This window comes from Somniosus microcephalus, unplaced genomic scaffold, assembly GCF_052327205.1.
Source record: "Somniosus microcephalus isolate GS21.2 unplaced genomic scaffold, FLI_Smic_1.0 unresolved_chr1, whole genome shotgun sequence".
NCBI lineage: Eukaryota > Metazoa > Chordata > Chondrichthyes > Squaliformes > Somniosidae > Somniosus > Somniosus microcephalus.
The window spans coordinates 93,069,058-93,092,359 of record NW_028225179.1 but is presented as its reverse complement, the minus strand read 5'-3'; the positions used below and the strand labels follow the sequence as shown (position 1 = coordinate 93,092,359).

Sequence of the window (23,302 nt, the reverse complement as noted above, 5' to 3'; positions counted from 1 at the left end):
TAATATGTTAGAATTCTGCAATAAAATGGAAAGTGAAGTAGTTGACTCAGAGACTAGGGTCGTGAATTTAAATAAAGTAAACTACGATGGTATAAGGCACGAGCTGGCTAGGATAGATTGGATAACTTACTTAAAGGGCTGACGGTGGATAGGGAATGGCAAACATTTAAAGATCGCATGGATGAACTACAGAATTTGTTCATCCCTCTTTGGCATAAAAATAAAATAAAAAGGAGACACATCGGTGGCTAACATGGGAAATTAAGGATAGCATAAGATTCAAGGAGAGGACAAATAATTTGGCCAGAAAAAGCAGCAAACCTGAGGATTGGGAGCAGTTTAGGATTCAGCAAAGGAGAACAAAGGGATTAATTAAGAGGGGGGCAATAGATTATGAGAGTAAGCTTTCAGGGAACATAAAAACAGACTGTAAAAGCTTCTATAGATATGTGAAGAGAAAACATATACTGTAGTCAAGCATAGGTCCCTTGCAGTCAAAATCAGGGGAAATTATAATGGGAAACAATGAAATGGCAAAACATTTAAATACATACTTTGATTTTGTCTTCACAAAGGAGGACACAAATAACCTCCCAGAAATGACGGAGAACAGAGGGTCCAATGAGAGGGAGGTATTGAATGGAAGCAGTATTTGTAGGGAAATGGTGTTCGGGAAATTGACGGGATTGAAGGCTGATAATTCTCCAGGGTCTGATAATCTACATCTTAGGTTATTAAGAAAGTGGCCATAGAAATAGTAGATGCATTGCTGGTCATTTTCCAAAATGGTATAGACACTGGAATGGTTCCCATTGATTGGAGGGTACCTAATATAACCCCACTATTTAAAAATGTTGGTAGAGAGAAAACGGGGAATAATAGGCTGGTAAGCCTGTCATCGGTAGTGGGGAAAATGCTAGTGTCCATTATAAAAGATGTAATAGCAGAGCACTTGGAAAAGAGTGACAGGATAGGACAAAGTCAACATGGATTTAGAAAAGGTAAATCATGCTTGAATAAACTACTGGAATTTTTTGAGGATGTAACTTGTAGAATAGTGGATGTGCTGTATTTGGACTTTCAGAAAGCTTTCAATAAGGTCCCGCATAAGAGATTAGCATGTAAAGTTAAAGCACGTGGAATTGGGGGTAAGGTACTGTCTTGGAAAGAGAACTGGTTGGCAGACAGGAAGCAAACAGTTGGAATGAATGGGTCTTTTTCCGAGTGGCAGGCAGTGAGTAGTGGGGTACCTTAGGGATTGGTGCTAGGACCCCAGCTATTCACAATATATATAATTATCTAGACGACGGAACTAGATGTAATATCTCCAAGTTTGCAGAGGACACAAAGCTGGGTGGGTGTGTGTGTTGTGAGGAGGATGCAGAGAAACTCCAGTACGATTTGGACAGTGTGGGTGAATTGGCAGATGCATGGCAAATTCAGTATAATGTGGATAAATGCAAGGTTATCCACTTTGGTAGCAAATACAGGAAGACAGCTTATTATCTGAACGGTAATAGATTGTAATATTGGGAAGTGCAACGAGACCTGGGTGTCCTTGTGCACCAGTCACTGAAGGTAAGCATGCTGGTGCAGCAGGCGGTTAAGAAGGCAAATGGTATGTTGGCCTTCATAGCGAGAGGATTTGAGTACAGGAGCAAGGACGTCTTGCTGCAGTTGTATAGGGCCTTGCTGCGACCATACCTTGAGTATTGTGTGCAGTTTTGGATGCCTTTTCTGAGGAAGGATGTTCTTGCCATGGAGAGAGTGCAGCGAAGATTCACCAGACTGATACTTGGGATGGCAGGAATGACGTACGAGGAGAGATTGGGTCGATTAGGCTTATATTCGCTGGAGTTTAGAAGAATGAGAGGGGATCTCATTGAAATTTATACAACTCTAACAGGACTAGACAGACTAGATGCAGGAACGATGTTCCCGATGGCAGGGGAGCAAAGAGCCAGGGATCACAGCCTAAGGATAAACGGTAAGCCATTTAGAACTGAGATGAGGAGAAATTTCTTCACCAGAGAGTGGTGAGCCTGTGGAATTCTCTGCCATACAGGGCAGTTGAGGGCTATTCATTAAATATATTCAAGAAGGAGTGGATATATTTCTTAAGGCTAAAGGGATCAAGGGATATGGGGAGATAGCAGGGACAGGCTAATGGATTTGGATGATCAGCCATGATCTCATTAAATGGTGGAGCACGGGCCAAAGGGTCTACTCCTGCGCCTATCTTCAATGTTACACCCCTCAGCCTCCTCTGTTCCAAAGAAAACATACCCAGCCTATCACGTCTTTCCTCATAGCTAAGATTTTATACTCCTGGCAACATCCTTGTAAATCTCTGTACACTCTCTTGTGCAGTCACATCTTTTCTGTAATGTGGTGACCAGAACTGCATGTAGCACGCTAGCTGATGCCTAACTACTGTTTTACACAGTTGTAGCATAACCCCCTGCTCTTGTATTCTATGCCACAGCTAAGAAAGACAAGCATTCCGTATGCTTTCTTAACCACATTATCTACCTGGTCTGCTACCTTCAGGGATCTGTGTACATGCACTCCTATGTCCCTTTGATCCTCTGCATGGCTCAGTATCCTACCATTTAATGTGTATTCCCTTTCATTGTTAGCCCTCCCCAAATGCATTACCTCACACTTCTCTGGATTGAATTTCGTTTGCCACTGTTCTGCCCACCTGACAAATTTATTGATATCTTCCTGAATTCTATAGCTTCCTTCTTTAATATCAACCACACAGCCGATTTTAGTAACATCTGCAAACTTCTTAATCATACCCTCTATAATTCAAGTCTAGATCATTGATATGTACCACTAAAAGAAAGGGACCAAATGCTGGCCCCTGCGGACTCCCACTGGAAACAGCCGTCCAATCACAAAAACACCCATCAACCATTACTCTCTGCTTCCTGCCTCCGAGCCAGTTTTGAATCCAACTTGAAATGTTGCACTGGCTTTTAACTTCGTGATCATTCTGCCATGTGGAGCTTTATCAAAAGCCTTGCTAAAGTCAATATACACTACATCAAACGCACTACCATCATCTACCCTCCTTGTTGCCTCCTCAAAAAATTCAATCAAGTTTATCAGACACGACCTTCCCTTAACAAATCCGTGCTGACTACCCTTGATTAATCCGTGTCTTTCTAAATGAATATTTATCCTGTCCCTCAGAATTCTTTCCAATAATTTTTCCACCACCAAGGTTAGGCTGACTGGCCTGTAATAAGTCGTACTATGCTTTTCTCCCTTTTTAAACAAGGTTACCACATTAGCAGTCCTCCAGTCGTCCGGTAACACACCTGAAGCGAGAGAGGATTGGAAAATGATGGTCAGGGCCTCTGCTATAATGAATCATGTTTGGTCCTCTGGCTTGCTGGTAATGGTAGAGTTCAGGGTATGCTGGGCCATGAGGCTACAGATTGTAATATATTTCTACTGCTGCTGATGGCCCACAGCGCTTCTTGGATGCCCAGTTTTGAGCTGCTAGATATGTTCTGAATCTATAACATTTAGCACGGTGGTAGTGCCACACAACACAATGGAGGGTGTTCTCAGTGTGAAGATGGGACTTTGTCACCACAATGACTGTGCGGTGGTCACTGCTATCAATACTGCCATGGACAGATGCATCTGCGACAGGTAAATTGGTGAGGACGAGGTCAAGTAGTTATTTCCTCATGTTGGTTCTCTTACCACCTGTCGCAGGCCCAGACTGTCAGTTATGTCCTTCAGGACTCGGCCAGCTCGGTCAGTAGTGGTGCTACTGAGCCACTCTTGGTGATGGACATTGAATTGCCCTAACCCGGGAACATTCTGTGCCCTTGCTACTCTCAGTGCTTCTTCGAAGTGGTGTTTAACATGGCGGAGTACTGATTCATCAGCAATGGGAGGGCGGGAGTTCGTAATCAGCAAGTGATTTCCTGGCCCATGCTTGACCTTGAAACATCAGACTTCATGTGGTCCGGAGTCAATGTTGTGGAGTCCCAGGGCCACTCACTCCCGACTGTATACCACTGTGCCGCCACCCCTGCTGGGTCTGTCCTGCCGGTGGGACAGGACATACACAGGGATGGTGATGGAGGTGTTCGGGACTATACAAGAAAATGGGAAAGAAAGCTTTACAATAAAGCAATGCAGAGACAGCCAAACCGTGGAATATTAATCTACAGCCTAGACATATTCCCACAAGTAAAGGTAACTCACCAGAAGCTGGAATTCCTAGAATGTGTCGTGAAATAAAAAATAAAATGAGTTAAAAAATCATGTGACATTTCAAATGTATAAGTAAATCAAACTGAGAAAAAACAGACTGGAAAAAAGATTAGAACTGTAAAATGATGTATGATGGAAGACTGGCAGCTAAATAGTAAAGGTCCTTACGAACAGATTAAAAAGACAAAATAATAGTTAAAGGGGAGGAATCATTAAATGGACAACGTAATAATCTTCCAGAGGAAGATAGCATCGTAGAGATACAACAGAAACCAATATTCTGCCCCAATTCTCACCAAGGAATGCGATAGCTGGAGTGAAATGATATAAGTGGAGGACATGGGTCGATTAGATTCGTCGTGTGACATCTTCTGGAACCAGAAAACAGGACAACATTGAACCAACCCTGAAAGTTGTGGGCTCGTTAAGGAGAACAAATATCAATCTGTAAAAATCAAGCGCTGTCAGCCAAATGTAATAGTTATTTGAGGACAAACAAGTGGCAAATTTACTTTCACAGTTGTGTGTGCGTTAATGGGTTAACACCTCTGTATAGTAAGTGCGCACAGGAATGTAGGGCAAATAGGTTAAAGTTCATCAGAGTGTTTCACTGATCAGGAGTTCCATCCTCCTAATAGACAAGAATCATTGGAGTAAAAGCAGCTACCTGATCTGTTTGTTTAAAAGACCGTAAGTAATGTCAGTCATTGTGTAACCTAATTATCTCACTTTAGATTTCACTCAGGTTTAAATAAAGGTTTAGATTGAAGCGGCTTCATCTTCTTGTCAAACTGAGCTATTGCCTCCAGCACCGGCATTGTGTGACTCAAAGAGATGGGTCGACCAATCCTTTCCCAGATTGAAGCGGTTTACTACCCGATTCTCGCAGTGTTTGGTGTTCCTGGTAAGTCATTACCATCAGTTGTCAATGTCACTCGGGGTATAACTGTATCGCTGCTCTTGTTGATTCTGTGATCTGTTTGTTTTCACGGGCTTGTTTGTACTGAGATCAGTTAAATGTCACCACCTTCTACAGAAACCTTAATGCAATAACGTCACAGAAATTCCCAGGGAAACTACAATTATCTCTGCAGTTTCAGCACAAACAATTTTAAATACTTTCACCAAAGTCTCGCAGTACTTCGAGTGCAAGGTCTTCGGCAGCAGCTCGAGACGGGCTCATAGCAGTTCCGAAACCGTTTTACTACGTGCCCAATTTGTTCCCATTGAAATAAAACGAAAAGAAATTCGGGCACGGTATGAATCTGCTGCCAATTCACGATCGCCAGTTTTGCGCTCCAGTCCGAGAGCAATTTCACCCACAAAGTCAGAATAGAAGAAGCTGGCAGGGAGGGAGGGAGGGAGAGAGAGAGAGAGAGAGACATAGAGAGCGACAGAATCAGAAATATAAAAAGAGATTAAAGAAAGAGGCAGGGGAAAAGGAAATCAGAGAGACAGAGGGTAAACTGAACTCTGATCGTCAGGTGTAAAAGCGGGGCTCACGAGCTGACAGCTTGTTTGGAAACTCGCTGGATTATTTTTCCATTTGCTCCAAACGACTTTGGTTTTGCTCCTGGACTAGGAATCCAGAGACATGGACCAATGACCCAGAAACGTGAGTTCAAACCCACCATGGCTGATTGCGAATGTGAATTTAATTAAAAAATACCTGGAAGTAAAAATAAATGTAGCATTCAAAATTGACTAGGTATCATAAAGAGCCAACTGATTCAGTAAAATCCTTTTGCGAAGGAACCTGTCGTCCTGAACCATCTGGTCTATACGAGAAGCCAGACCCTCGCTAACTGCCCTCTGAAGCGGTCTAGCAAGTCTAGCACAACAAGGGATGGGCAATAAATGCCAGCCTTGCCAGCGATGCCCACATCCCATGAATCAATTAAAATATACACAGTGAAGGTGACTGTGCTTTCACCATTGATTTATTGTTTCTCCCTATTGCCACAACTCGCGGTCTGCCAACTTATGCCTGAACCTCGGGCTTCCTTTCTTTACATAGTTGCCTGTTTCTTCTCAGTCCTCGATTACTGCACCCTGGCCAAGATGGATAACAGGTTGAGATGCCTTCTGAAACTCTCTGAACAATCTCAGAATCTCTGGCCCCTATTCTGACACTCCCTTTTAATGTTCCCATCTCTGTCATTTGAATTATACCCCTTTGCCTTCTTCTAAACCCGTCCCAATCCGCAGTTCAAGCTGGGCTAGTGATTAGAACTGGGTGTTAAGAGCGCACTTCTGGTTAATACTGTACATTAAACCGTCCCTCATAGCCATTCTGTCCTAAAATACCCTGATAGAAATATCCCAGCTAAAGAAAGACAGAGAGAGAGAGAGATGATTCGAGCGACACAGAAACAAACTGAGACATAGAGGGAGATGCAGGAGCAAGGCAGATCGTCAGAAAAACAGAGGGATGGTCAGAATCAGTGACAGATATAGAAATACAGAGTCGGAGAGAGACCATGGGTTGAAAATATGTGCTGAAATTTGATAAACTGGCATTACCTGTCAGCCAATTTGTTATGACTGCAATGATTCGTTTATGTTTCCCTCTTTTATTGCAGCGAATTTATTTACATATGTGATTCTCTCCCGTGGAAAGTGCGGTCTCTCCACATGTATCACTCTACCTGGTGGCCATGGCAGCAGCAGATCTACTGGTCCTGATCTTTGATGTAATCTGTATGAGATTACAGGTATTAATTTCCCTCATTCATTCCTGAACTATACTCTCATCTGCAGTATCAATATCAGCTTGGCATTTGCTGCCATTGATTGTTCTGTCTGGTTTACAGTCGCTTTCACCTTTGATCGATTCATTGCCATTTGCTCAGCAGCTGAGTGTAAAATATTGCACTGAAAGAGCTGCGGCTGTGATTATAATAATTGTGTGTGTGTTGAGCTTTTTACAAAATATTCCACTTTACTTTGTAAACGAGTCTGGTGAAATAATTGATAACATACAATGGTTCTGTGTTGCAAAATCTACCGTCTACACCATGCTCATTTGGGTGGCTTACTTGTGGTTGCGCAATATTGTAACCCCTTTAGTTCCATTCGTGTTGATTGCAGTTCTCAACGCTCTGACCATCAGGCACATTGTACAGGCCAGTAGAGTCAGGATGGGACTCCGATGGAGCAAGAAGGGTGAGAGTCACAGTGATCCAGAGATGGACAGCCGAAAGAAATCCATCATCTTACTGATCGCAATTTCAGGCAGTTTTATCCTGCTTTGGATGGTAAATTTCCTCTTTGAAATGTGCGTACAAATGACAGATACTCATTTCTTCCGAACAGATTACGCTGATCCTTTTACCGTCATGGAACACAGCGGATATATGCTCCAGCGTTTGATTTCCTGCACCAACACGATTATTTATGCAGTGGCCCAGACTAACTTCAGAGATGTGTTAAAGAATGTGATTAAATACCCCATTGCTCAGATGATTAATTTAATAAAATTAAAATAACAGCCCTAAATTTAAACCACGATTCCCAATAGGAACATAGGATCAGGAACAGGAGTAGGTCATTTAGCCCCTTGACTCTGTTCTGCCATATCATGGCTGATCTGTGATGTAACTCAATATACGTGCCTTTGGTCAATATCACATAATATATTTGGTTAACAAATACCTATCAATCTCAGATTTCAAATTATCTATTGACCTCACATCAATTGTCTTTAGCGGGAGAGAGATCCAAAGTTCAGCCATCCTTTGTGTGTAGAAGTATTTCCTAACTTCACTCCTGTTAGGCCTGGCTCAAATTGTTCGATTTTGCCCCCTAGTACTAGAATCCCCAAACCAGCTGAAATAACTTCTCTCTATCTTCTCAGTTCCCCACAATATCTTGAAAACTCGATCAAATCTTTTCTTCACCTTTTAGGTTCCAGGGAATTAAACCCTAGTTTGTGAAATCCCACCTCGTAATTTCACCCTTGGAGTCCAGGTAGCATTCTGGTAAATTTACACTGCAGTTGTCCAAGTGTCCATATACTGTCCATGGTGTGGTGCTCAGAACTGTTCACAGTACTCCAGGTGTGGTCTAACAAGTGCTTTGTTTAGCTGGTGCATAACTTCTACCCCCTTGTATTCTAGTCATCTACATATAAATGTCAGCATTCCATTAGTCTTTCAAATTATTTTCTGCATCTGTCCATGAAATGTTGATGATCTAGGTACATGGGCCCCAAGTCTGCTTGGACGTCCACTGTTTCTAGCTTTTCACCATTTAGAAGGTACTCTGTTTTTTGCTTTCTAATTCCGAAGTGAATGACCACACATTTGCCTACGTGGAAATCCATTTATCAGTTATGCCCATTCAGTTAATGTATTAATATCGCTCTGTAATTGTATGCTTCCATCTACACTGCTTATAATGCCGCCTATCTTTGTGTCATTGGCGAACTTGGATATGTAGCATCCTATCCCATCATATAAGTTGTTAATAAATATGGTGAATAGTTAAGGCCCCAACACAGATCACTGCGGGACACCACTAGTCATATCCTGCCAATTAGACTACCTGCCCATTATCCCTACTCTCGTTCTTTCGCTGCTCAGCTAATTTCCTAACCAGGTCAATAACGTGCCTTCAATTCCATGAGCTTCAAGTTTAGCTAACAGTCACTTATGAGGGAATTTATCAAATGCCTTCTGGAAGTCCATGTAAATAAAATTCATAGACATTTCTCTGTCAACCACCTCATCTGCAAAAAATTCAATCATGTTCTTCAGGCATGACCTAACATTTATAAATCCATGTTGGCTCTCTCTGATCAGCTGAACATTTTCAAAGTGTTCAGCCACTCAATCCTTAGTTATAGACTCTAGCAATTTTCTGATACCAGATGTTAAACTAACTGGTCTATAAGTCTTTGGTTTCCTTCTCTTAGCTTTCTTAAATAGCAGAGTGCCATGCACAATTTTCCAATCTAAAGGAACGGTTCCCGAATCGAGAGAACTTTGGAAGGTTATAGTTCGGGCATCTTCAATGTTCTCAACTATTTCCTTTAGAACTCTGAGATGAAAGAATCTGGTCCTGGGGATTTGTCACTCTGTGGTTCCGTTATGTTTTTAAATTACTGTTATTTTACTTATGTTAATTTTGGTCAGACCCTGTCTTATGATGTCTGGCATGCTATCCTCATCCTCAACTGTAAATGCTGATACAAAGTAATTAATCAACATGACCGCTATTTACTTATTTTCATTTACAATTATCACAGTTATCAGTTTTCACGGGGCCCACACCATTCCTGATTTTCCTCTTTTACTTAATTTAATTGTAAAAAAATTTTGTGTTGATTTTGATATCCCTTCCTTCTAAGTTCCCCAGTCCCAATAACTGCCAAGAGCTGATTCTCTGTATCTGTCACTGAACTCGCCGAGGGGCTTAAAGCTGGCTCTGGTGAGTTGTGACGGTTTAAATGCGGCCGCCTGTCGGTAAATGTCCTCCACAACAGAACACCCACCTCGTCATATCCAGTTCAATACTTAAGATGGCAGATTTGGGGCTCTGTCAATGAGCAGTCAGATACTCTGGCCATGAAATCTAGCAACCACAATAACCAGGCGCTCTTAAAGGTGAAAAAGAAAATTTGGAAAAATATTTCCTCACCCTAATCATAGAATCATAGAAAGGTACAGCATGGAAGGAAGCCATTTTGGCCCATTGTGTCCGCGCCGGCTGACAAAGAGCTATCCAGCCTAATCCCACTCTGCAGCTCTTGGTTCGTAGCCCTGTAGGTTATGCCACGTCAAGTCCAAATCCAAGCACTTTTTAAATGTGTTGAGGGTTTCTGCCTCTACCACTCTTTCACGCAGTGAGTTCCAGACCCCAACCACCTTCTGGGTGAAGACATTTCCACTGAACTCCCCTCTAACCTCCTACCAATTACTTTAAATCTATGCCCCATGGATGTTGACCCGTCTGCAAAGGGAATTGGGTCATTCCTGTCAACTCTATGTAGGCCTCTCATAATCTTATACAACTCAATAAGGGTTCCCCTCAGCCTCCTCTGTTCCAAAGAAAACAACCCCAGCGTATCCAATCTTTCCCCATAGCAAAATTCTCCAATCCTTTCAACTCCCTGACTGGGTTTATGGTCAGTGAGTGAAGATTACTGTTCCATGTCTCATTCTGTTGGCCAGTCTTCAGGTTGAGCCTTTCCTGTGAGTCCTGGCCGGCCATTGTAAAGTGGTTGATTGCAGCCCCTCTACTGCTGCTCCAACTGAGACCAGATAACTCAGCTCAGACCCCAGTGCTTGAACCTGGGATACTTTTGGTCTGGTTAAAGGAAAATTCCCACTTTGGTGTTCTGACACTGCCCAGGAGCACAGATTATAAAACCATGCCATCAACTCTCGATTCTCTATCCACTATTTTAATAGATGAAAATCAAGCCTGGGAACCCCCAGCACGAATTTCAAATTGGTGGCTTCTGCTCTCATTATATTCGGTGAATCAGCCCTGAGGTGCTTAAAATGAGGGTGATTAAAATGAAATCAGTTGGAGTAAAATGAACCATTTGTGAATATGAATCATCTCATCATGTTTCTCTTAAATGTCTCAGAATGCATCAAGTACAATTATTTTGATGCAGTGAGTGATTTTATTTCGACGGTTATCCTGTACACCTCGGGATCTCGTGAACAGCGGTATGGTTGATTAATCAGGTTAAGGGGAGAAATGAAGGCCAGGTTTACTGCTCCTACTTTTAGTAAGCGTCTCTGTACATCTGATGAGGTGTGATTGACCTGAACTGGCCTCCACTTCTTGACTATCAAATTGAAACTTAAGTCTATATGTTACCCTTATTAAGTTGTGGCCAGAATGGATGTTGGCAGATGCAGGTTAGATTATTATTTTTACTGCCTGGTTTGCACGCCCCTTACACAACCCACCTGATCTTCCTGATTTATTTCAATGGATGTTTAATGCCCAGACAGTGAAGACGAAAATTTCGCCATTATGTTTCCCAAATTTCCAATGGGCACACTATTTACAGAATGTCCAGTGCAGGGTTGGACAGATTTAAACATTGCCTGTAAGGAAAATTTAAGCATACTTCTCTACAATTTTGCTTGGTATACACTTCTTTAATTCTGTCATGTTACCCAAGAGATTAAAATCCGCTTCCCTCACAGAAATCTTGAAACACTTTTTTGTTAGGATTGATCAGTTGGTCTCGGGAATGTTTGTTTGAGGAGATCCACTCAGTTCAATTACATACATGCTGTGTGATTTGTTTAGAGTTGGCTGGTGTTTCAAATTTAACAGAGATTTATTAATTCTTGAAGCTTCATTAATTTAATGTCGGCACTTTTCAAATCTAAGCAAATTGGTGTGGATTGTTTCTAGAGCGTATATTGGGCAAAATTGCCTGTTCCTGTGTCTAAGGTTTTGTTTTAATCACCTGGGCACCATGAATACATGGGAATGGACAGAGGGCAGTAAATGGCCAGAAGGGATCCTGCCCAATTTGTTGTCCATTTCAATCAATGGGCAGACAATCGGCTGTGTTCATTACAGACTTGTGCTCCTTCTTCCCCAGTTTCCCTGTACTCGCGGTTCTGAGGCAATCCAATATTCCCTGGTACATGGATAGGAATATCTTGCCCTCTCTGTCTGAGCATTTGAAACTCTTTCGGACTGAAAACTACCATATTTGATGAGAAAATATTAAAGGTATCACTGCATAAAAAGTTTAATTACAGTACAGTTTTGCCACAAGACTTGCAAACACATTACTTTCTACAACACGATACAACTGCTGTAAATATGTGTTAAATTATTGCTGCTGTTTGCTTGTTTTATTAATGGTTGATAAATCTGTTTTGGGGATTAAAGCTAAAACAATGCTTGGTGTAATTTTACTCGACCACTTTACAACAACAAGGTGAATCCCACTAATTCAAAAGATAGATAAAACAAATCTAAACCACTCACGTTTTTTCTTTTTGAGGCGCTGTTACATTGTTGCCCTTTAGTAACCCATTGGCCAACAATAAAAATAACTTTTTCTGATATACCTGATCCAAATTGTTCATAATTTTGAACTCCTCTATCAGGTCACCACACAACCTGTTACCTTGAGTGCATATATGTAAAGCTAATGCCGATCAAAAGTACAATCTAGAATATTGAATAGCCGCTATCCCTTGGGATTAATACATGGAGGGTCAAGTTCAAGTGCATTCTTCAAGTGAAGCAAAGCCATACTTTTGGAAGTGTAATGGATCAAGAAACGCAGATACAATTCAATCTTAGTTTTATATTCCTTCATTATGCTCTTATTTTTATATGCTATTATAAATTCTGATATGTATGTTTGTATTGGAAACCATGGAGTGTGAAATCGGGTGTGGTGTGAAACATGACCTGAACCCATCCCATTCCGACCAGGTGACCAAGGTTAAAATCGGCGCTGCTATCATTATCTTTAGTGCAGAGATACAAGTTAAAATGACCCCCTAAATGCTTCTGAAAACCATGGTGGTGAAATTGACTTCAATGCAGAAGCAAATCGGGCGGAGTGTAATAGGAACATAGTACATACGAACATAAGAACAGGAATAGGTCATTCAGCCCCTCGAGCCTGTTCCGCCATTCAATGAGATCATGGCTGATCTGCGACCTAACTCCATATATCTGCCTTTGCCCCATTGTAGGATAGAGTGTAGCTATAGGATTTAGTAAACATTATTAAGACTTTATGACCATTTTTATATAAATATAATATGTGAAATTGTATTTTTAAAAACCTAACAAGCCTGTGTAAAATGGGGATTTGCTGAGACCAAAGCATGCTGGGAAAATTATGCAAACCTGACTATAAACATCTGTTAAACAATACTGAACTAATGGAGTGTTTGGCTTGATCAACACGGATAAGGTCACAGACTAGTGATCAGTAATGTTATGGAACAGAGATAAGAACTAGAGGAGAAGAGATAGAATTAGAGACATCCTTCAGTTGAGAAATTGTTGACTAAACAAACTGCTTAGAAAACACCGCAAGAATGTTCTGTGAAGTGAAAAACTCTTATATAGGTGTATTGTGTTATGCACAGAAAGAGACCTGGTGGGATTAACAAGGTCATAAGTTGACTGACAAGTAAAGGAGAGGATTTACCAGGTGTCAGAGAGCTAATTACTGCCACGTAGGCAAATGGAAGAGGAAGGGTATTAAGATACAGATATTGAACATTAAATCAGCGAGCAGCAAGAAACCAGAGGATGAGAAGCTTCAATCAACAGAACACAGCAAGAGAATAAAGAGACTGCCTCACAATCAGTAGGAGAGTATGTCGGGGTTCAATGAACAGATTGTGACTATTGTCCTGTTAAGCATTACTTTCTCTGTAATAGAGGTTTAATGCTTAATAAACCTGTTTTACTTATACACAATATACCTGTACACAGAGTGGTTTGTGTAGTCACGAACACATTATTATAAAGAGCTTTTAAAAGCTACATCATATCCCTTAATACCTTTGGTTAACAAAAAACTATCAATCTCCAATTTAAAATTAACAATTGATGTCGCATCAATTGCCGTTTGTGGAAGAGAGTTAAAACTTCTACCACCCTCTGTTTTCTAATTTCACTCCAGAAATGTTTGGCTCTAATTTTTAGACTATGCCCACTAGTCCTAGAATCACCAACCAGTGGAAATACTTTCTCTCTATCAAGTGTGAGGTTATGCACTTTGGCAGGAAAAATCGTAGAGCAAGTTATTATCTTAATGGCAAGAAACTGGGAAATACTGAAGTACAAAGGGATCTGGGGGTCCTGGTGCACGAAACTCAAAAGGTTAGTATGCAGGTGCAGCAAGTGATTAGGAAGGCCAATGGAATGTTGTCTTTCATTGCTAGGGGGATAGAATATAAAAATAGGGAGGTATTGCTTCAGTTGTACAAGGTATTGGTGAGACCGCACCTGGAATACTGCGTACAGTTTTGGTGTCCATACTTAAGAAAGGACATACTTGCTCTCGAGTCAGTACAAAGAAGGTTCACTGGGTTAATCCCGGGGATAAGGGGATGGACATATGAGGAGAGGTTGAGTAGATTGGGACTCTACTCATTGGAGTTCAGAAGAATGAGAGGTGATCTTATTGAAACATATAAGATTGTGAAGGGGTTGGATCGGGTGGATGCGGGGAAGATGTTCCCGATGATGGGTGAAACTAGGACTAGGGGGCATAGTCTTAGAATAAGGGGACGCTCTTTCAAAACTGAGATGAGGAGGAACTACTTCACTCAAAGGGTGGTAGGCCCATGGAATATGCTGCCCCAAAAAGCTGTAGAAGCTACATCATTACATAAATTTAAAACAGAAATAGACAGTTTCCTAGAAGTAAAGGGAATTTAGGGTTATGGGGAGCGGGCAGGAATGTGGACATGTGTCTAGGTTCGGATCGGTCATGGCCCTGTGGGTAGCAGAGCGGGCCCAGGGGCCATGTAACCTGATCCTGCTCCTATTTCGTGTGTCTAATTCTGTTAGATTCAGGAGATGGTTCTGTGATAGTGGATTGGCGGTTAGGATCAGATCAGCCATGATCTTACTGAATGGCGAAGCAGGCTCGAGGGGCCGATTGGCCTACCCCTGCTCCTATTTCTTATGTTCTTATGTTCTTATGTTTACCCTATATGTTCCCCTTAATATCCAGAAAACTTCAATCAGATCATCCTTAACCTTCTAAATTCTAGGGAATACAACCCTAATTTGTGTAAACTCTCCTCGTACCTTAACCCTTGAAGTCGGGGTATCATTCTGCTAAACCTATGCTGCACTCCTGCCAAGGCCAATATATCCTTCCTAAGGTGTGGTGCCCAGAACTGCTCACAGTACTCCAGGTGTAGTCTAACCAATGGATTGTATAGCTGCAGTTAAACCTCTACCCCTCTGTATTCAAGACCTCTGGATATAAAGGCATTTTGGATTATTTTCTGTACCTGTACATGACATTTTAATGATCTATATACCTGAAACCACAAGTCTGATTGGGCATCCACAGTTTTAGCCTTCCACCATTTCGAAAGCACCGTGTTCTATCGTTTTTAGGTGTAAAGTGGATGACCTCACATTTGCCACAGTTTTTCCAATTAACCTAATCTATCAATATCCCTTTGTAATGTTGTGCTTTCATCTATACTGTGTACAATGCCGCCCATCTTTGTGTCATCAGCAAAGTTGCATATTTGACATTCTATCGTCTAAGTCGTTAATAAATATTGTGAATATTTGAGGCCCCAAAACAGATCCATGTGGGACACCACTAATCACATCCTGCCAATTTGAGTAGCTACCCATTATCCCTAATCTCTGCCTCCTGCCGATCAGCCAATTTCCTAACCAGGTCAATAAATTACCCAATTCCGTGGGTTTCTACCTTAAATAACAGTCTTTAATGTGGGACTTTATCAAATGCCTACTGGAAGTCCATATAAATCACATCCATAGACATTCCCCTGTCCTCTACTGCACCTCTTCAAAAAATTCAATCAGCTTTGTCAGACACGAACTAACCTTTCACAAATCCATGCTGGCTCTCTCTGATCAACTGAAATTTTTTGCGGTGTTCATTCACCCTATTCTTAATTATAGACTCTAGCAATTTCCCACCAACAGATGTTAGGCTAACTGGCCTATAATCTTGGATACCAATGCCCCTCAAGAGCCTTCTTCTCCTCCTCTCTCCTCAAATCCCATTTCTTCTTCCACTCTCATCACCTGCCGTGTTTTCATTATCCCCTCTGACCTTCCCCTCTCTTACTCCAAACGACCATTCCTCAGCAAAGGCCCCATCTCGAATTTCGGGCTCAGCAAGATGCTGCCCGCTTTTCCCATTGCTTTCGTCTCCGTGCCCACTTCTTTGGCCAGGAGTCTTCCCTTTACATGGCTGACCCTTTCTCCCGCTTTCACAATTCTCATTCTACCTGGATGCTTCCCCTGGCCTCTTACCCTCTCTAGGTCTTTTCATTCCAACTGCCGGTGTGACATCGGCCGTCTGAATCTAGCTGCTCCCTTCACTCACTCCAACCTACATCCCTCTGAACTTGCAACATTCCATTCTCTCCAATCCAACCCTAACATTGTCATTGAACCTGCTGAAAATGGTGTTGCTGCTGTTGTTTGGCGAATCGACGTCTACCATGTGGAGGCTGAACGCCAACTCTCTGACACCTCCTCACACTTCCCATTGGACGATGACCCCACTACCAAACATCAAGCCATTATTTTCAAGACTGTCACAGACTTCATCTCCTCTGGAGGTCTTCCCTCCATGGCTGTCAACCTCATAGTCCCCCAACCCAGCACAGCCTACTGCTACCTCCTTCCCAGGATCCACAAACAGGGCTGCCTTGGTAGACCCATCGTTTCAGCCGGTTCTTGCCCCATGTAACATTTTTCCTCCTATCTCGACACTAGTTTTTCTCCCCTTGTCCAGTCTCTTCTCAACTACAGTCGCGACTCTTCTGACACCCTCCACCTCTAACAGTTTGCAGTTTCCTGGCCCCAGCAGTCTCCTTTTCACTATGGACTTACAGTCACCTCTACACATCCGTCCCTCACTAGGCCGTTCTGAGGGCGCTCCGTTTCTTCCTTGAATAGAGGCCCAACCAATCCCCATCCATGACCACCCTCCTCCGCCTGGCTGAACTTGTTCTCACGTTGAACACCTTCTCCTTTGACTCTTCCTCCTAATTAAAGGTGTTGATATGGGAACCCGCATAGGCCCCAACTATGCCTGCTTTTCCGTGGGATAAGTGGAACATTATTTGTTCCAGTCTCTCAACTCTTTTTCTGGTACATCGATGACTCTATAGTTGCTGGTTCCTGCTTTTGCACTGAAGTAGAATATTTCATTCACTTTACGTCTAATTTCCACCCTTCCCTCACCTTCACATGGTACATCTCCGACACTTCCCTTCCCTTCCCTGACTTCTCTCACACATCCACGACAAGCCCAATGACTCCCACAACTACGTGGACTACACTTGCTCCCACCCAGCTTCCTGTAAGGATTCTATTCCATTCTCCCAGTTTCTCCATCTCTGCCGCATCTGTTATGACAATGCCACATTTTATACCAGTTCTTGCGATATATCTTCCTTTTTCCTCAACCAAGGATTTCCCTCTACCATGGTTGTCCGTTCCATTTCCTGCACTTCTGCTCTCGCCCCTTCTCCCTCCCAGAACCACGATAGGGTTCCCCTTGTCCTCACCTTTCACCTCACCAGCCTCCACATTCAACGGATCATCCTCTGCCATTTCCACCATCTCCAACATTATCCCACCACAAAATGCATCTTCCTGTCCCCTCCCGTTCCAGCATTCCAAAGGGACCGCAGCCTCCGCAACACCCTGGTCCACTCCTCAATCACCCCCAAAAGCCCCTCCTCTCCCTACGGCACCTTCCCATGCAAGCACAGGAGATGCAACACCTGCCCTTTTACCTCCTCCCTTCCCACTATCCAAGACCCCAATCACCCCTTCCTGGTGAAATAGCGATTTACTTGTAATTCTTGCAAATTAGTATACTGTATTCGCTGCTCATGTTGCGGTCTCCTCTACATTGGAGAGGCAAAACGCAGATTGGTTGACTGCTTTGCAGAACACGTCCAATCAGTCCGTAAGGATGACCCCGAGCTTTTGGTGGCTTGTCACTTTAATTCTCCACTCCACTCCCATTCTGACCTCTCTTTCCCCAGCGTCTTACACTGTTCCAATGAAGATCAACGCAAGCTCGAGGAACAGCACCTCGTCTTATGATTAGGCATTTGCAACCTTCTGGACTCAACATCGAGTTCATCAATTTCAGACTGTAACAGCTGCCCCCATTTTTAAGGTGGCAGCTATTGATGATTCTGCCAGCCCCATTTGCAACATTTAATCTCTCCTGCCTTCCATGCTAGCACAGGCTGTCCCTTTAGTTCCTCCTCCACCTCCCCACCCTTTACCTACCTCTGCACCTGCTTAAAACCTGTTACATCCCTAACTTTATCCAGTTCTGATGAAGGGTCACAGACCTGAAACCTTAACTCTGCTTCTCCATCCACGGATGCTGCCTGGCCTGCTGAGTGTTTCCAGCATTTTCTGTTGTTATTTCAGATTTCCAGCATCTGCAGTATTTTGCTATTGTATTGTGCGGTCTATAATCTCCTGGTTTCCCTCTCTCACCTTTCTTTAAAAGCAGAGTGACATGCATAATTTTCCAATCTAAAGGGACGGTTACTGAATCCAGAGAACACTGAAAAATTATAGTTAGTGCACCAGCAATATGCTCACCTACTTCCTTTAAAGCCCTGGGAATGGAAACCATCTGGACCTAGGGATTTGTCACACTTAGTGCCATTATTTTCTTCATTACCGTTATTTTGCTTTTGTTAATGTTATTGAGTCCCTGTCCCCGATTAAATATTCGTTTCTTTGGGATTTCTGGCATGCTATCCTCTTCTGCCACTGTAAATACTGATGCATATTAATTATTCAACATTTCCCCAATGTCATTGACAATATCGCCACTTTCAGTTTTTAAGGGTCCAACATTGCTCATGACCGCCCTTTCTCCTAATATAACTGTAAAAGTTCTTCATATTGATTTTGATATCCGTTGCAAATTCATTTTTCTTCTCCCTTTTAATATCTCCTGCTATCTGCTTTGTGACCCTTTGCTGTTCTTTTTATCTTTCCCATTTGCCATGATCGATGCTTTTTTTTCATTCATGTAGGCTCTTTAATTTACTGTTATGCCATCCCTTACCCCTTTCATTGTCCCATGGCTGTTTTTGTTTTGGCAAGTAGAACTCTTGCCCCTCAGGGGTATAAGCTGGTTCTGTATATCATAACTTATTTTTAAACATCTCCCACTGATCATCTGACATTTTACCCATTAACAGACTTGCCCAGTTTACAGTGGACAGTCTCTGCCTTATCCCATTGAAGTTCGCCTTACCAAAATCCTGATGTTTGTCTTTCATGTTTTGCATTTCTCTCTCATGGTTACATCGCTTTACATCTTTTAGTTTCCCCCTTACCTGTAGTGCCTAAGACGCAATTTCTGACTGTTACTCTACTCCCTTCCCTTTCGTTTGTTTTTGAACTACTACTTGTACTATTTGTACTGCAATTTCCCCGAGCCCTCCCCCACCCCCAACCCCATTTACTAGAGTGTAGGCTACAGAATAGTTACCGCCCGTTTTAGGCTACACCAAAATATAAATTGACTTCAATGTATCCATCTTTTGCCTTGGTTCTCAGTCTGTGTTCTTCGGGTGTTTTTCTGTGCCACTGTTCCCTGCATATGGACACAAATTTATTGTCAAACACATCATATTTTATACAGTGAGTCTGAAATAAATATCCAAAAATTTAATCCTTGAGCATCTGAGTGATACGTACTGCAGCAGGTCACCTAGTTAGTGCGTATCATTTTAAACAGACAACTTTCAATGAATTGTCAGGATTAAATGTTAACTTTGAAGTATATTTACGGAAGTGTCAATGGCTGGTTGACTCCCGTCACGTCTCATCATTCACCAACAAAGGAACTCAATAGCCTCTGAGAAATCTAACACCAAACTGCTAGCTTCAAATTATTACCTAGACAACCATGGCCTACCAATTCTTTGAAATTCTTTTGATAAATTTGAACATCCATGCATTATAACATCAGCTTTTCCTCTTCCCACAGTTCAGTCAGAAAGGGAGACAAAAAAGGAAGAGAATTAATGGGCGAGTTGGGGGATGCTGATGAAGGAAGGCAAGGCTGATAGCGAGATGGTGTGATTTGGGGAAAGGGGGATATGTGGAAGGAAAGAGGCAGGGGCAGAGGGTGGTGTGAGAAGATGATTTGGGGGAAGTGGAATAGTGACAGAGAAATAAGCAGTTGGTTTTATTTTATGATGGGTGCAGCGCCAATAATGAGCTTTAGGATCAGATCCAAAAAATTAATCCCAATTATTGAGTAGAATTTCAATTCATACCATTCTCATGGGAAGCACGACAATGATCAGTCTCCATTTCAAGAGGCAAATGGCAATGCTCAACAGCACCAACCTCATCTCCTTGTGCTCCTTTTAGTGTATTGCTGAAACAGAGGTTAGTGCCCGAGTGCTGGATTTTGCTCAATGGAGAAATTTTCTGACAAGATTCGCCTGATCTGAAGGTATCAAACAGCAAAGCTCGTTATTATAATGGCCACACATATCAACTGATGGGGATTGAGAAGCGGATGCAGCTGAGAACAGCCTGGAAAAGGTCCCAACTCTACAGACCAGAAAAGATGACCTGTGAGGGACATTTACCTCAGATTATTATAAGTAAAATGAAATAACCCACCAGCAGCAGGATTACAACAATGGACCGCTGGCTGACCAGCAGGGAACAGAACTGATATAGTTGCGAATTGCCTGCTGAAACACTGACCATCAATGGCAGGTGCCAGGAATGGCACCTAAGGAAGAAAAAAGGTCATATCCATATGAAGTCAATGGAAAAGAAAATCAGGCGGACTGTAAAACGGCTGACCACTCTATATCGGATTCATTCAGGAATTGGAAGGACAATAGCAAAATTTGCGGATGACAACTTTAGAGGAATAGATTTCAAAAGCAGAGAAGTTATGTTAAGCTTATTTAGAAACTTGGTTAGACCACGCAACCAATGTTACAAAAGGCTGTAGAATCACTTGAGAAAGTGCAAAAAGATTTAGAGTGATGATATCAGAACTGTGAGTAAACAACTATCAGGAAAGACTGAACAGACTGGGGTTTCTTTCTCTACAAGTGAAGCCTGAGGGGGGACCTAATAGAGGTATTTAAAATTATGAAAGTGATTGATAGATTAGACACAGAGAATATGTTTCCACTTGTAGGTCAGTACAAAACTAGGTGTCAATAATATAAGATTGTAACTAAGAAATCCAACAAGAAATTCTGGAGGAAATTATTTACTAAGAGAGTGCTGAGAATGAGGCACTCGTTACCACAGGGAGTGGTTGAGGCGAATGGTACAGATGTATTTAAGGGGAAGCTATATAAGTACCTGAGGGAGAAAGGAAGGGATGCTATGTTGATGGAATGAGATGACGTAAGTATGGAGGAGGCTTGTGTGGAGCAGAAACGCTGTCAGAGACCAGCTGGCCTGTTTCTGTGCTGTAAATTCTGAGTAATTCTATGTAATATGAGAGCAACTTGCCCAACCTCAGGTAGGATAGGCACAGGTTAAAGGGTGCCAAGTCATCAATGCAGCAGCCAGAAAGTAAATGGTCCAGTAACAATTATTGACTGAATTCAAAATAACAACGATCACTAATTAAACTTAAACCTTGGTTATCCAATTAGTTAGTAGGTACAAATAGTTATAGACAGGGTCACCTGCAATTTGAATTGGAGAATTTAATACTGTTACTGAACAAAATGAAGAGCAGGTTATAATGGCGATTCAGAGTATCGCTGAAATTCATCATTAACTGGGTTGCTGATTTTAAAATTATAGCTCAGATCAGTGATGACTGCAAATTTGTGGGAGTAAAGGAGGATTGACTCATTCAATAGATTAAACACTAACAGCAATAGATAAGCAGTCTGTTGAATATATTAAATCTATGGACTAGAAAGTGCGACGCATTGCACCCGTTTTAAGCACTTAATTTTATAAATTAGAGGCCTAACCCGTGATATAGAACCCCTTTTCCAGATTTGATTGCGATGTGCAGGGCAGGCTTTGGATCTGCACAACGGGGATTGTTCAGTGTCCTCTGGGACCACCTGGCAACCAGTGAGGTAAAGTATACATGTTTTATTAAATAATAACACGTCCCAGAGAGCCAGGAGCAAGAGTGTTCTTCCCATGTGAGCAAGCCCTAAGAACACTGCCGTCCCCAATTCGGCCCTGCCCCTGAAGACCTCCAGTCCTGCTGAGCAACTAGAAATTGATATATCTTTCACCGATTAGCACCCGGGATGTGAAGCAGGCATCTGAGATCACCGATCGAATTTGAACGAGCCCCAAGCTCCGATTGCGATGGGGCCTCATGAACACGTGGCCTGGTGCAGGTATCGTTCCCTTTGGGTAATTATGATTTTGTTCGATGGTGTTAAGCGAGTTAGCAGCCCGTCATGTTCCACATGTACGCTGATGACACCCTGATCTACCTCACCACCAGCAATCTCGAGCCCACGCTGTCTCCAACTGCTCACTCAGCTTCTTCAAGATCCCGTACTGGATGAGCAGAAATTTCCTCCAACTAAATATTAGGAAGACCGAAGCCATTGTATGCAGACCCCGCCAAAAACTCCATCCCCTAGCCACCGACCCCCTCATCCCCACTGTCAACTGGCTGAGGCTCAACCAGACCGTTCACAACCTTGTTTTCATATCTGACCCCTAGCTGAGCTCCTGACCACATATCCTCTCCATCACCAAGATGGCCTTTTTGAACCTCTGCTACATTGCCTGACTCCACTCCTGCCTCAGCTCATCTGCTGCTAAAACCCTCAGCCATGCCTTTGTTACATCTATGCTTGACTATTCCTAAACTCACCTGGCCAGCCACCCATCTTCTACCATTCATAAACTTGAACTTATCCAAAAATCTACTGCTTGTACCCTAACTTGCACCAAGTCCCATTCAACGATCACGCCTGTCCTCGCTGACTTACATTGGCTCCAGTTCTAGCAAAGCTACAATTTTATAATCCTCAGCCTTGTTTTCAAATCCCTCCTTGGCCTCGCTCCTCCCTATCTCTGTAACCACCTCCAGCCCTACAACCCTCCGAGATCTCTGAGCTCCTCCAATTCGTATCACCGACTTTACAATTAGTGGCCATGCCTTCAGCTGCCAGGCCCTAAGCTCTGGATGTCCCTCCCTAAACCTTTCTGCCTCTCTACTGCTCTCTCCTTCCATAAGACATTTCTTAAAACCTACCTCTTTGACGAAGCTCTTATGCATCTGTCCTAATATCTCATACTAGCTGGAGTGCCCGGCGGTGCCGAGGCTTTTTCGAGGGCATGTTGTTGTTGGAAG

General features: G+C 42.5%; 1 protein-coding gene and 1 pseudogene across 1 annotated transcript; both read left to right on the top strand.

Moving 5' to 3' along the window:
- The window catches only part of LOC147095598 (scavenger receptor cysteine-rich domain-containing protein DMBT1-like), a 1,107,260-nt pseudogene that overhangs the window by 784,564 nt on the left and 299,394 nt on the right, over positions 1 to 23,302 (top strand).
- Positions 6,900 to 7,730, top strand: LOC147095602 (uncharacterized). The gene is made up of 2 exons (XM_085974161.1): positions 6,900 to 6,956; positions 7,056 to 7,730. The coding sequence occupies exons 1-2, from the start codon at positions 6,900 to 6,902 to the stop codon at positions 7,728 to 7,730; spliced, it is 732 nt and encodes a 243-aa protein (XP_085830287.1).

What these genes read in the sequence shown, in the direction of transcription:
- LOC147095602 (XM_085974161.1), top strand. Translation starts at nt 6,900, where the DNA reads ATGGCAGCAGCAGATCTACTGGTCCTGATCTTTGATGTAATCTGTATG. An exon ending in TAATCTGTATGAGATTACAG is followed by an intron (nt 6,957 to 7,055) that starts GTATTAATTTCC and finishes TCTGGTTTACAG; the next exon opens with TCGCTTTCACCTTTGATCGA.